Source organism: Aristolochia californica, unplaced genomic scaffold (genome assembly GCF_029961685.1).
Source record: "Aristolochia californica isolate CCGP_79_NKW_82.1479 unplaced genomic scaffold, dmAriCali1.0.hap1 SCAF_12, whole genome shotgun sequence".
Lineage (NCBI taxonomy): Eukaryota > Viridiplantae > Streptophyta > Magnoliopsida > Piperales > Aristolochiaceae > Aristolochia > Aristolochia californica.
Window position 1 is genome coordinate 22,978,316 of NW_027181793.1, and position 11,885 is coordinate 22,990,200.

Consider the following 11,885-nt stretch of genomic DNA (forward strand, 5'->3'; position numbering starts at 1 on the left):
CGTAGGCATTCTTCCTCATCCGATAGCTTCCATTTCGCGTTTCTGAGTCTGCATGGAAGAAACCCGGTGGAGCCAGAGACTTCAAGCATTAACCCACCTCCTCATCCACCCTACCGTCAATCCTTCGCTCCACTCCCAACTCTTCATTTCCTCCCAAGTCCCGTGCTACCTCAACTGGGATTTTCCGCCTTTCCTCTGCAATAAGAGCCACGAAGGATACCCTCTTCCGCTTCTCCTCAAATGGGGCTTTTCCCTGTTTCTTAAAAGGGTCTCTAGCTTGGGGCTTCCGGCGACTTCTTGGCGCTGCAAATGCCCTTTTCAACAGCCACCGCCTTTAATCCTGGCTGCAGGCGTTGAGCCCGTGCCTGAGAATTTTGGGGAAGAGCAGAAGCGGGCATACAGGCGTAAGAGACTGAGAAGAAAAAGACTTGGGAGCGATGTCCATCCGCTGATTCCATTTGTTGTGCCGAATTTACTGTTGTTTCTGTTGCTCAAGTGGAATCCGCTGTCACTCCGGGTTAAGTGATTTTGAGTTTTATAACGTTTAACTTGATTTTATGAGCCAATTGCAGAAGTGAGCTTAGTCTTCATGGTGAAGCATGGTTCTGAGTCTTCTGAATCATGCTTCTGGAGGCACTTGGTATACTCATTCTGTGAGCACTTCTTTTAATTCAGTTGTATCTCTAGAGGTTGATGTCCACAATGCCTTGCAGTATATTGACCTGCAAGTAATAAAAATAGAACATCTAATTCTCTTCATGCCCTAATTCTTCTTCTCCTCTTCCCCACTCCTCTCTCTCTCTCTCTCTCTCTCTAATATTTGCTTCTCCTATTTTTCTTCGGTCGTGTTCTTCAACAATGATACATTTAATAATTCTAAGCTACTCTCTCTCTCTCTCTCTCTCTCTCTAATATTTGCTTCTCCTATTTTTCTTCGGTCGTGTTCTTGAACAATGATACATTTAATAATTCTAAGCTATTCATATATTGCTCGCCAAGCAAGCCCAATGGTTATGGAAGAGTATGTACTATGACTTTCAGCAGTCCATTGAAGAAGAAGAAGATGGAGAACAAAAACAGCTTATACAAAGGCATCAACAACATTCTTCAAAAAATGGATTAAGGATTCTGAACCAAAGGGAAACTCCTTTTTTTTTTTTTTGAAAAAGCCAATGACCAATGGGTAAAGCTGGCTGACGCCTGAAGAATAAGAAAGGAGGAAGTGCTAGATACCCTAATGGCATAAACTCCAGATACCCTGCGCCGGCAGAGCACAAATTAGAGAAGACACTAGAAGTCAAGAAAGAAGGAAGTGCTAGGTGTTGAACTGATGCTGGAAGAACTTTGCAGAAAAGTTGGAAGAGGAGGTTTTCACCAGAAGCCCATATCCAATCCCGCAAATGACCAAGTTTCCCATGCTGCGAGATCGACGACACTCAGCTGACCAGAAAATGTCTCTGTGACTGCGAAGAGACCGAACTGAAAGACGGCAATGAGAACGGATGGTCCGGCAAGGTACCAGAGCTTCTTCGAATCCTAACATGCTTTGGTGAATACGGCCTTGGACGGCGATACGTTGCGGGGAGCCGAGAATGTGGTCATCTTCTTCCTCTGCCCACCTAACCAATCAAGGACTATCCATTGTTGCAAATCGATCAATTGCTGTTCAGTTTCAGACCCTTCCTATGCTTCCGCCTGTAACTGCGTATATGACGATGCCTTCGCTTACATGCCATAGATTTTTCTCTGCCTTTTTCTGGAGTTCAAAAGAAGGGCGGCCTTCTCTTTTGAACCAGTTCATCAACGGCCATTGGGATTAGACAAATTGTAAATGATTAGAAGTATTAATAAGGAAAGATCGTTAGCTAGATTCAGCTGCAATCCGCTCAGAAAATAAAGGGTATTGCACGCATGCTTGTTTACAAGTTACTAACAATCAATTACCTGCTTCAGTCGAAGGAATCAACCGAAGAGTGAAAAGTTGGGTGAGTGTTTTTTCTTTATTCGAAGATGATCGAAGCCTGTACGACTCGAATTTCTTGCCGTGTCAACCTGGCAGTCGTTAAAACTGAATGTTTATGGTGATCAGACCTGCTGGTTTGCTGTCTCTCTTCAAGATTTCAAATATCAAAGATCAATTCATATGGCGGGTGCTCTTGTTAACCGTGAGGGTTTCCTGCAGAAATATTGAATATGAAATGTTGTGCAGCAGGAAGTTTGCGTTTTGATGAATCATCACAAATGAAAAGTATTATTCCTTGTAATATCTGGAAATGCCTCAATGCATCCCTCCCTCTATCTCTATTGTTGCCATCTGTGAGTGCTTGTGGTGTTTAATTTCAGACTTCGAGCTGGATGTTAGAAGAACATCAAAGTTTGGTTTTTCTGATTAATAATGCTTTAACTTGGATTTGTATATTGTTTGGTTCCACCTGCAGATTGCTGGAGGCGACTAACAAGGTTTGAATATTAATCTTTGGTTTTGATTGCAGATTACAGGATTCGTTTTCTATTAAGAAGTATCGAGTATCTAGTGCTTGCAACATTAGTTAAGTTGAAATTAGAAATGAACCTACCAAACAACACATCAGGAGTCTCAAAAAGGCAATTTCTATACCAAGAAATCCAACCAAAATAGTGCAACAAACAGGTGGTACCTGGAAAGAAAAAATCAGCAAATGCCAAACTTGAGAACAAACTTGCTGTGATTACACTCTAGCATTTCACTCAAGCTACTAACTATGTTTCTCTGTTCAAGCATCCGATGTCTGAGCTCCAATCTCTTCTTTAGACCATGCTGAAAGCACTCTGGATAATCCACGATTTCATTAAAATCTCTACCCATAACCTCTCGTAAGAACAGTATTCTTGGCTCAAGAGAATTCTTGATGCTCTTTACTAAAATAGGAGGGTAACTAGTAACAAGTGTGGCAATCTGTCTATCATTAAACCCAGTGTTTCTCAAAAAAGTTAAATTGGTCCTCAGGATCTTCTTCTCATCTCTGCATAACACCTCAGGAAAATTCAGGGCAACTCTCTGAAGATCATGTTCTTTGAGACCTACTGATTTCAGAAACTCTGATGTCGGCCGGAGCCTGTTCTCCACACTGTAGCCCATTATAAATGGATGCTTCACCAAAATCTTACCAATCATTCCTTCTTTGTCTAGACCAAGACTTGAGAGGAACTCTATGATTTGCTTCAGTTTAGATTCAATGCTGTAGCTGATAAGTCTTGGGTTGAGCAGTAATACCTTACCCAGTTGCTTCTCATGGATCCCCAATGCCTGAAAGAAAGCTAAAAGTGGGCATAGCTTCTCTTCAACACTATGGGAAAGTATTTGGGGAAATCTTGTTATTGCCATGCTCACGTCACTTGGTTTTGTTCCCAATGTTGCCAGACACTGAACCATGGGCACAAGCTTCTCGTTCAATCCTAAAGCAAGGATCTTGGGGCATTTTGAAACAACAGAGGGGATCTTTCTCTCGTGAATTCCAATTTTATTAAGGTATATCCAATTTTCACAGGCTCTCTCCCTTCCAACACCCTCCAGTCGTTTGCATCTTTTGAGCATAACATTGATCGTTTCATCATCAAAACCTTTCTCCTTCAAGAACCCAATAATACTACCTAGTTGCGTACTGCCCATCACGTTTCCTACAAGAATACTAGATGATATGAGACCATTTCTAACATCATTTAGTGCAAAAGCAATCAGCATGAGACTCAGACCATGGAGTGTAGGCATGACAGAGGAAGGATATAAGACACTAAGACACTCCTCTGATTCAACAAAGCTGAAGAGATTATCCAGATTACTTTTGAAGAGCTCCACAGATCACTCCATTGTAGCATAACAACCACAATTACTAAAATTTCCATCGTTTAAAGAAAATAGAATAATAATAACCATAGCCCTAGAAAAATTTTTTGGGTATGAGAATAGTCGAACTATAACCTTAACCGGGTATGTTGATGATATAACTAATTTCTAACTGATTCAATATATCAATCCTCTCATTTATGCTGAACATGTTAATCCAGACTTCTTTAAAGGGCACCCTTATTACTCTTTGGTAACAAATAACCATAGCAGTAGAAATAAAATCTTTTGGGATGACAAGAGTAGCAAAATTATGACCTTAACAGGTTCTGTTGGAGAGATGAGTCACTTCTCACTAAGTCAAGGTATCAATTGACAAGATAAGAATGTGATAAGTTCCAATGCAGTTGATAATTGACCTTTCAAATACAAAAACCTTCATTGAACTGGGTAAACTTTTTATTTACGTCAGATCAAAATGGTTCACAAATAAAAAAATTGAGTCTAGTATAAAAAGTATGAACTTCGGACTCAACTCACTTACCTGGCAACAAGTCAATAGCAAGAAAACACATTCCAATACTTAAAACTAGTTGTCTAGCTTTGAGGTTTTTGGAGGGAAAACTTGTGCTACCAGTCTTAAAATGGCTATATTACCCATAAGTTCGTAGATATCGAACATTAAAATGCCAAACATCGACCAATTCGCTCGCACAGAGGCCAGGTCGTAAGCAACCATACCGAAACTACAAGCCTGTTCACCTCTGCCGGTAGGACTGGAATTGAAACAACTATAGTGCCGAAAAAAGGAATCGGACGAATTTAGAAAGCAAACCCCAAATGCCAGTGGAGGCTACATTAGATACTTTTTTGAAATCTAGAACTGATTCAAATTACTCTACAAGTTCTATGGATTGAAATACCAAAATCTCGTTAAGAGAGGAATACCTGGTTTTCCTACCTGTTATTGAACTCTGTTATTGTTCCGTGAGCTGCAGCAGACTAATGAAAGAGAGCACGCAAATAGAATTTATGGATGCACGAAGAAGCCTTATCCCAGAGAAGCAGAAATATAAGCTCTCAGTATCCATTTTCCTACCATTTCTTATCTTTACCTCTCTGAGATATACACTTTTTACATGACGAAAATACCCCTCCAAACGACGCTGACACTTTATCCGTAAGTGATTTTACCGTAATTAAAGTCAGTTAGGATGGGTAACAATTATTTCCCTAATTAACTTATTTATGTCAATTACTAAAAATTATTTTGCTACTTCTGGAAAAAAATCGAGTTTATTAACCATGCCTAATGGGCCTTAGACACTGTGCAACCTAGTGGCCCATTATACTTTTCGTCACTACTATCTAATTTTTCACCTCACCTAATGGGCCTCAGCCACCGTGTCTTCTGGACGCCCAGCATATACAGCATCGAGCCCGGTGAAGTAGTCTATCGTCAGTGATCGTCTTTTACACCCTAAAGCCCTCGAAACCCCGACTCTTCTCCTGTGATGTGAGGAAGAACTAACAGCTTAATAATGCGCTCTAAAGTTGCTCACTTTTCCTTTTGTTTCTCTTTCAAAATGTCTCGTTCGATCCTCAGAATTTGATCTTCATCACAGTATTTCATCTCATTCTCCCCTTCATACCCATTTCAGCTCAATCCCGGACAGACCTTTAAGAGAGAGAGAAGACTTGACCAGTCCGGAGATTTTGACTTCAATCTAGACGACGATAGCGGGAGGTCAAGGAGGGACGATGCCTGGCAAAATTCTTCCAGTGGCTTCGCCAAGAGACCCTTCAGAGGGGATAGAAGATTCAGCCGGTCTGAGAACCTGCTTCCTTTGAAGCTGATAGGATATCCAGACTTTTGGAAGAGCTAGAAATGCCGGTCAAAGTTCTGCAATGCAGATGGCTGATAGGCCCATCAGAGGAGAAAGAAGGAAGGTTCAGCCTGGCGGTTCTTTCTTTGAAAAATTTAGTGGTGGTGAAGAAAGGGAGGGAGTTATAGAATCAGCTCGTATAGATTCTGAGGCGCATTTGCCCCAAGGAACCCTTAGGGAACGAAAGGGAGAGCCACAGGATCAATACGACGTTCTATTTGGACTTGGTAATGAAAAAACTGTGACCAGAAGACATAAAATCCCATCCAAGAAAATTCCACCAAAGAATCTGAACTACCTGAAGCTGCCTCACCGAATCCATCGCCTCAAGACGCTGACGAGATTTTCAGGAAAATGAAAGAAACGGGGCTCATCCCCAATCCCGTTGCAATGCTGATGGCCTATGCAAGGACGGTTTGGTTCAAGAAGCCATGAAGCTCTTTGGGTTAATGCGTGAAAAGGGTACAATCCCTGAAGTTGTAATCTATACGGCTGTTGTGGAAGGGTTCTGAAAGGCACTAAAGTTTGAAGATGCAAAAGGGGTTTTCAGGAAAATGCAGAACAATGGTATATCCCCCAATGCATTCAGCTATACGGTTTTTGTTCAAGGATTGTGTAAAGGGAAGCAGCTGGAAGATGCGATTGGGTCTTGCATTGAGATGTTGAAGGCTGGGCATTCACCAAATGTTGCTACTTTTATTGGTTTGGTTGATGGGTTTCACAAAGAAAAGGGATCAGAAGAAGCTCAATGTGTCATTCAGAGGTTGAGAGAGAAAGGCTATGCGGTTGATGAGAAGACAGTGAAAGAGCATTTAGGTAAGAAAGGTCCATATTCACCTTCTCTGTGGGAGGTTATCTTTGAAAAGAAAGTCCCCAACAGAGTGCTCTAATTTCTCTTCGTTTGCAAAGTTTGTATACACTTTCGTGATGCAGTATGAGGTGATAAAAGAATTGTTGAATTAGGTGAAAGGTCTTTATTGGCTCATGTGAAATAAGCCAAATTTCAATTATTTTATGTTGCTTCACTGCCAATGAGTTGTGTTAGTCTGAATTTCCTGGAATACTACGTGGTTTATTTGCAGCCACTCTGTGCTGATTAATAACAAATGTTGTGAATGCTTTCTTGCTGAGTTCTTTCCTTTGAGCTGTTTTTCGTTTCATAGGTGATTCCATAATGTTGTGAATCATCAACCTTGAATATGAATTATCAAAGTCAGATATGATGCACCGAAATATGGTCCATTGAACTCCGACTTGTTCGCTGGAATGTGCTGCTTCATTTTGAAATTCAGGTTTCCACTAGCTTGCGATCGGGCCTCAAAGTTGTTGCTCTGAACTTTTGCTCATGTAGAAAAAAACTGATGAGTTTTCACTGATTTTCTGTTTGAATAGGCTACTTTGTTTAGCCTTACAGGGAGCAGATAGTTTCGCAACAACTTGTTGTAGAGAGAGAGAGACTGTATGGACCATATGCAGAGTCGACACTTCATAAAACACGAAGAGAAGCTTTACTGGTCCATTTAGGATATCTGAGGCTTCATCAGAAGATATGGCTGCTGTATCTCTGATGGTAATACAGAACATGGGTTCATGCACCTCCTCAGTCCCTCAACACCCATGAACCTAATTTTTTCACAAGTAGTAGCATTAACAAATAGCATCCTTGATTCTTCATTTTTCTGAAGATGCCCTGAATCTGTTTGCCTATGGTCCAGTACTAAGATCCAGAACCACTAACTTGATTAGACTAATAGCTGAGCAGTGCACTGATTGGGTGAATGGTACCATAGAAAATCACTACCACTTCCTCATGGTGGTTTCTTTTTTCTGCAAATATTTGCTGGGTTATCCCGATCACTTTATGACGGTTGATTGCATAAGAAACATCTCATCAAGTAACTTTCTGTAGAATTTTCAGAAAAAGAAAAGAATTTTTTTATTGAAAACACCACTTAGTGGTGATAAGAGGACTCTCTGGGATTTCTTCCATTTATTTACCCTTTTCTTTTCTTTTTCCTCTATGGATCCCATTGTCCTCCCTTTATCAACTTGATGACTCGATCTACTAACAATGTGGTTACTGACAATGATGAAAGATGATAAGCATCCTTGATAGTATAATGTTCTCAAATTATGATGAAGCTAGTAATCAAAGCATATAAGTGACAGGTGATGAAGAGATGGTAGACATTATCGACTAATTCGATTGCCTTTGACTGAATACTTGTTCTGGATGCTAGTAGTTATTTTTTTTTTCTGGGATCCCACTATAAGAGCTGTCCCAAATATCTCAACTGCATGATTGACTGAGATATTTTTAATTGGGAGTTTTTGGAAACTTCCAGTCTGAAGAGGTCAGAAGAAGAGTTAATCAGATTCTCACTTTACTAGGTCTTATTGGGGGCAGCGATACAGTGTTGCTCTTGCTTCTACTGCAATAAACTTTATTTCGTTATGGGCTGACTCTCTTTTCTTTTTGTTGTTAGTTCTGTGATAATTTTCTGATACTCAGGTTGAATCAGCATTTCGACAAAGTTCATTGGGTTAGGCAAACAAAGGGGTTCCACTTTGTGAAAATTGTTATTAACTGGCTAAAAGATAAAAACAAGCTATTAAAATTCATATAAGTAATCTGACGATCCCAGCATTTTGTGGGAGTTTTCACTAAGTTATAATTCCTGCTGAGCCGGCAGAAGTTCCTGTGTCCAGCCTTAATTCCACAAGGAAATGCAATACTTTGATTTGTCAATTGATAGTTGATAATGACAACACTGACCAGCAAAACTCCGCAATTTGTTTGATACAACCATTGAGGTATGCCAGAAGAGGAATATATAATCCATGGGGTCGCTGGGAGAGATACCTGAACTGAGGCATCAAAATTTAGGGTTTGGAAAGGTCAGACATAACACAACTCTTCACTCATAAACCTGATTGATAGTGGTCGCGTTCTCTCAAATCATAATCATATGAAGAAGGTTCCTGAACTTGCATTTGTCAGTTTTGATTTCTGTAAAACGCTACACGGTAAGAATACATGAATTTTGTCTCAAACAATCAAGGAAACAAGTACAATATGTAAAGCAAATGTGGAAAATTTTCTCACAATTGAGCAAAGAGTAAACAAATATGAGAGAATTATCAACTGTGGGGCTAGCAATCTTTCTGGAAGCTATGCCACCGAGCATCTTTACAAAGAAAAAAAAGGTTTTCTACTTCAGAAAACTATCCCTCCAAGGTCAGATCTCTATTAGGTGGTATTCTCACCCCAAACTAGCTAATTTCATTGATAGTATTTGCAGTTTAAAGACAAAGCCTCCATTCCCTTGCAGGTTTCTAGTGACAACAGAGTGCTCAAATTTCATAACCATGAGAATTTGGAGCTATGTACTCACTGCAAAATCCTATCGAACAACTACCGATAAGCTCTTCTGTTCAAAAGAATACGTCTCTTCAAACATTACTAAGGTAAAAAACAACGGGAAACTGCATTGACAACCAAATGCCATTCTGGACTATCCCTCCTTTTTCAGCACTTTCATCTCATCCAGATTCACCCTTGAGGCTGTAGACATTCCCTGCAACTCCTATTGCACTAACCAGAACAGCCATTACCAACATCAGCCATGAAAGGGTCCTCTCCCCTTCTAGTAAAACCTCCCCCTGTTTGTGCAACCTTAATGCTATAAGAGATGGGAAAATAAAACCCAATGAGACTGCTGTAGTTGCGCCTGTAAACTTGAATGCCACCCAGATGTTGGGGATCATTGTGGAACCCAGATAAATGAGAATCAACAGAACAACCGTCAATGCAGCCGATCTCTTTCCGCTCTCCACTAGGGGTGTCCACCCTTTAAATGCCAGAGCATCTACAGTTTGCCTCAAAGAAAAATGGATCACTGGGAAAACCAGGATGAGGTGAAGAACATAGCCAATTCGGACCACGTAGTTCAAAACCAAGCTGAACCGAATACCAAGATCTTCATCAAAATTGGTTAGCACATCTGATTCAGTATCATCCCCAAATAGTAAATAACCAGATACAGCCGTGAGAGCATACACAACAACACAGATAACAGTGGTAATCCTCCCAACCCGAATCATTTTCTGGGGTGATCTACCTTGCAGTTCATTATAGATTGGCTGGATGTTAAAATGGCAGATGTAGGCATTTGTCATGATGGGAATAACCACAAGCAAATCCAGAATAGCTTTCCTGGATCCAAAATCAGGTCCTAATCTTGGAGTCTGAATCCGACCTTCCACGAGCTTAACAAGTGCAATTGTGCCTGCCACAACAACAAAAACAACTGCAAGAGCCACGGAAACTGCTGAAGGAAAGCTTAATGATTCGATTTTTCGCAACAAGCAGAGAGGCAGCAAGCAGAAAACCAAAATAACTAGAACGACTAGCCAACGCCCATCCCAAACTCCATTTCCGAGCCATTGTACAAAAACGCCCAAGTGATTGGATGATCCGGACAGGACGTCGCCCATGATAATTAAATAAACTACCAAGATACCGGCGTTATTTATGATAATACAGATCTCGGCGAGAATGCTCGCAGGGCGGCCTAATGCTGACTCCACTACTTCCCCGTAAGATGAAGCTTTTCTAAGAACGGAAAGTCTAACCAGTAATTCGATGCTGAATTCAGAAATAACACCCATTACAACGATCAAAGAAGTTCCTAAAAGGACGCCCAAGACTTTCATAGTAGCAGGAAGAGCCATGATGCCAGCTCCGATGATGGAGGTGGTGAGGTTGAAGACCGCACCGGAGATCCCAGATCCATTGCTTGAAGATTCCTCATAAATGAGGGGAAAATTGTCGTCATCGACGTCATGGATCTCAACATCTCCGTCTTCCACAGATATCGATTCGATTGGAAATTTTGGGACGAAGCTAGGGTTTTTCGATGGACTTTCATCATTGTTTTGTGTCTGCAATTCCAGGAAAGAACCCCTGGGAATCGCAGTATAACTACTATCCATTGCAAGAGCAACAATAACAACAATAAAAGCGGGCGGCTCTGGACGAAAACACTACCGGCAACTAAAGGAATGCGATTCTGGGTCTCGCAGATCTGCAAACTTATGAGCTCAAATGGATTTCTCTTCTTTTATTTCTGGTTGCTTCTCATCCTTTTCACTCCCCCATTCTCTGGCAATACATATCTCAACAGGTTATCCTCTACGGATGCTGAGAAAAGGGGAAGCAGAAAAGGATTCTATCGTCTGATTGAATCGTATCAGAAACGACGTCGCTTCTTCCTCATTTGGCTGCAGACGACTGGTTCGTTATGCAGCCAGCCGTTGGCGGACTTGCCTTTTCTTCTCTGAAAGGGAGGGAGCCGGGCAAAACTCAAAGAGAGGACTTGGGAATGACCCGGAAGTAGAGGATACCGAAAGTCGTCGGAGACGCAAATCTGGTCAAATTGGGCAAGAGATACGTATCCTATCTTCGACTCTTGAATCCCTCCGTGTCTTTGATACTTCCAGGGTTTTTAAAGAAAGGCCTCCTTGCTTTATTTGTAAAAATCAGCAAAAAAAAAAGTTTCTCATTAAATAATTTTTTTTTATTTTGTGTGTTTAAAATCTGCTAAATAAGAAAATTGCATACATTTAAAATGGTAATATAGTTGAGATTCTTGGAGTGCGTCGATCGTCGATCATCGATCGGTCCATCTCTCTTTTAAAGTTGACCGACCGAGTAAACTCGATCTGACTCGGACGTGTTACCTGCCGTACATAGCCAAACCCGCTACTAAGCGGTCACATCAAAGTTGTTACGGTCGATTAGACTTTTGTTTTTACTGCTTTGTTTCGGTAAGCTAATAGGTGCGTAACGGTGAACAAGGTAAAACTTCCCGATGTTTATCCTATATACTGCGTATCGTCTATTAACTGTATCTGCCGATATATCGGTAAAACCGTTTTTCATCTTTTAATCCTGTTCTCGATCAAGGGAGGTGTTTGCCATCACCAAGGCGACCGTAAGCTTCCGATGTCCGGGAATTGCCGGTGCCATCCATTTCTCTTTTGAGAAGAAAAACTGCATTTTAATGCGTTGTCTATCTCCTCTGGCCCGTTACGAACGTTTTTTGGGGCAAGGAAAGCTTGTGTTGAAGTTTCCGCAACTTCTAATTATTTTGTGTGAAGTGTTCTTATTTCTA

At 40.9% G+C, this 11,885-nt stretch overlaps 3 protein-coding genes and 1 pseudogene across 4 annotated transcripts; 2 read left to right on the forward strand and 2 right to left on the reverse strand.

Annotated features, from left to right (window-relative positions):
* LOC137946445 (uncharacterized) lies at positions 1–1,854 on the forward strand. Its single transcript, XM_068792736.1, has one exon. It carries the CDS (start codon positions 53–55, stop codon positions 524–526), a length of 474 nt encoding a protein of 157 aa, XP_068648837.1. The 5' UTR covers positions 1–52; the 3' UTR covers positions 527–1,854.
* A 738-nt stretch (positions 1,855–2,592) lies between these two features.
* LOC137946302 (transcription termination factor MTERF6, chloroplastic/mitochondrial-like) lies at positions 2,593–4,875 on the reverse strand. Of its 2 annotated transcripts, none has more exons than XM_068792541.1 (2): positions 4,785–4,875; positions 2,593–3,657 (listed from the first exon to the last, which is right to left on the reverse strand). In XM_068792541.1, exon 2 carries the CDS (start codon positions 3,647–3,649, stop codon positions 2,672–2,674), a length of 978 nt encoding a protein of 325 aa, XP_068648642.1. In that variant the 5' UTR covers positions 3,650–3,657; positions 4,785–4,875; the 3' UTR covers positions 2,593–2,671. The 2 variants fall into 2 exon arrangements, with proteins under 2 accessions (XP_068648642.1, XP_068648643.1); XM_068792542.1 differs by having other exon boundaries at positions 4,772–4,875.
* A 1,092-nt stretch (positions 4,876–5,967) lies between these two features.
* LOC137946735 (pentatricopeptide repeat-containing protein At4g38150-like) lies at positions 5,968–6,915 on the forward strand (annotated as a pseudogene).
* Positions 6,916–8,692: 1,777 nt separating this feature from the next.
* On the reverse strand, positions 8,693–11,043 carry LOC137946001 (amino acid transporter AVT6E). The gene is made up of 2 exons (XM_068792137.1): positions 8,816–11,043; positions 8,693–8,719 (listed from the first exon to the last, which is right to left on the reverse strand). Exon 1 carries the CDS (start codon positions 10,702–10,704, stop codon positions 9,253–9,255), a length of 1,452 nt encoding a protein of 483 aa, XP_068648238.1. The 5' UTR covers positions 10,705–11,043; the 3' UTR covers positions 8,693–8,719; positions 8,816–9,252.
* Between the last annotated feature and the right edge of the window lie 842 nt (positions 11,044–11,885).

Coding starts and splice junctions, on each gene's coding strand:
- LOC137946445 (XM_068792736.1), top strand. CDS start 53: ATGGAAGAAACCCGGTGGAGCCAGAGACTTCAAGCATTAACCCACCTC.
- LOC137946302 (XM_068792541.1), bottom strand. CDS start 3,649: ATGGGCAGTACGCAACTAGGTAGTATTATTGGGTTCTTGAAGGAGAAA.
- LOC137946001 (XM_068792137.1), bottom strand. CDS start 10,704: ATGGATAGTAGTTATACTGCGATTCCCAGGGGTTCTTTCCTGGAATTG.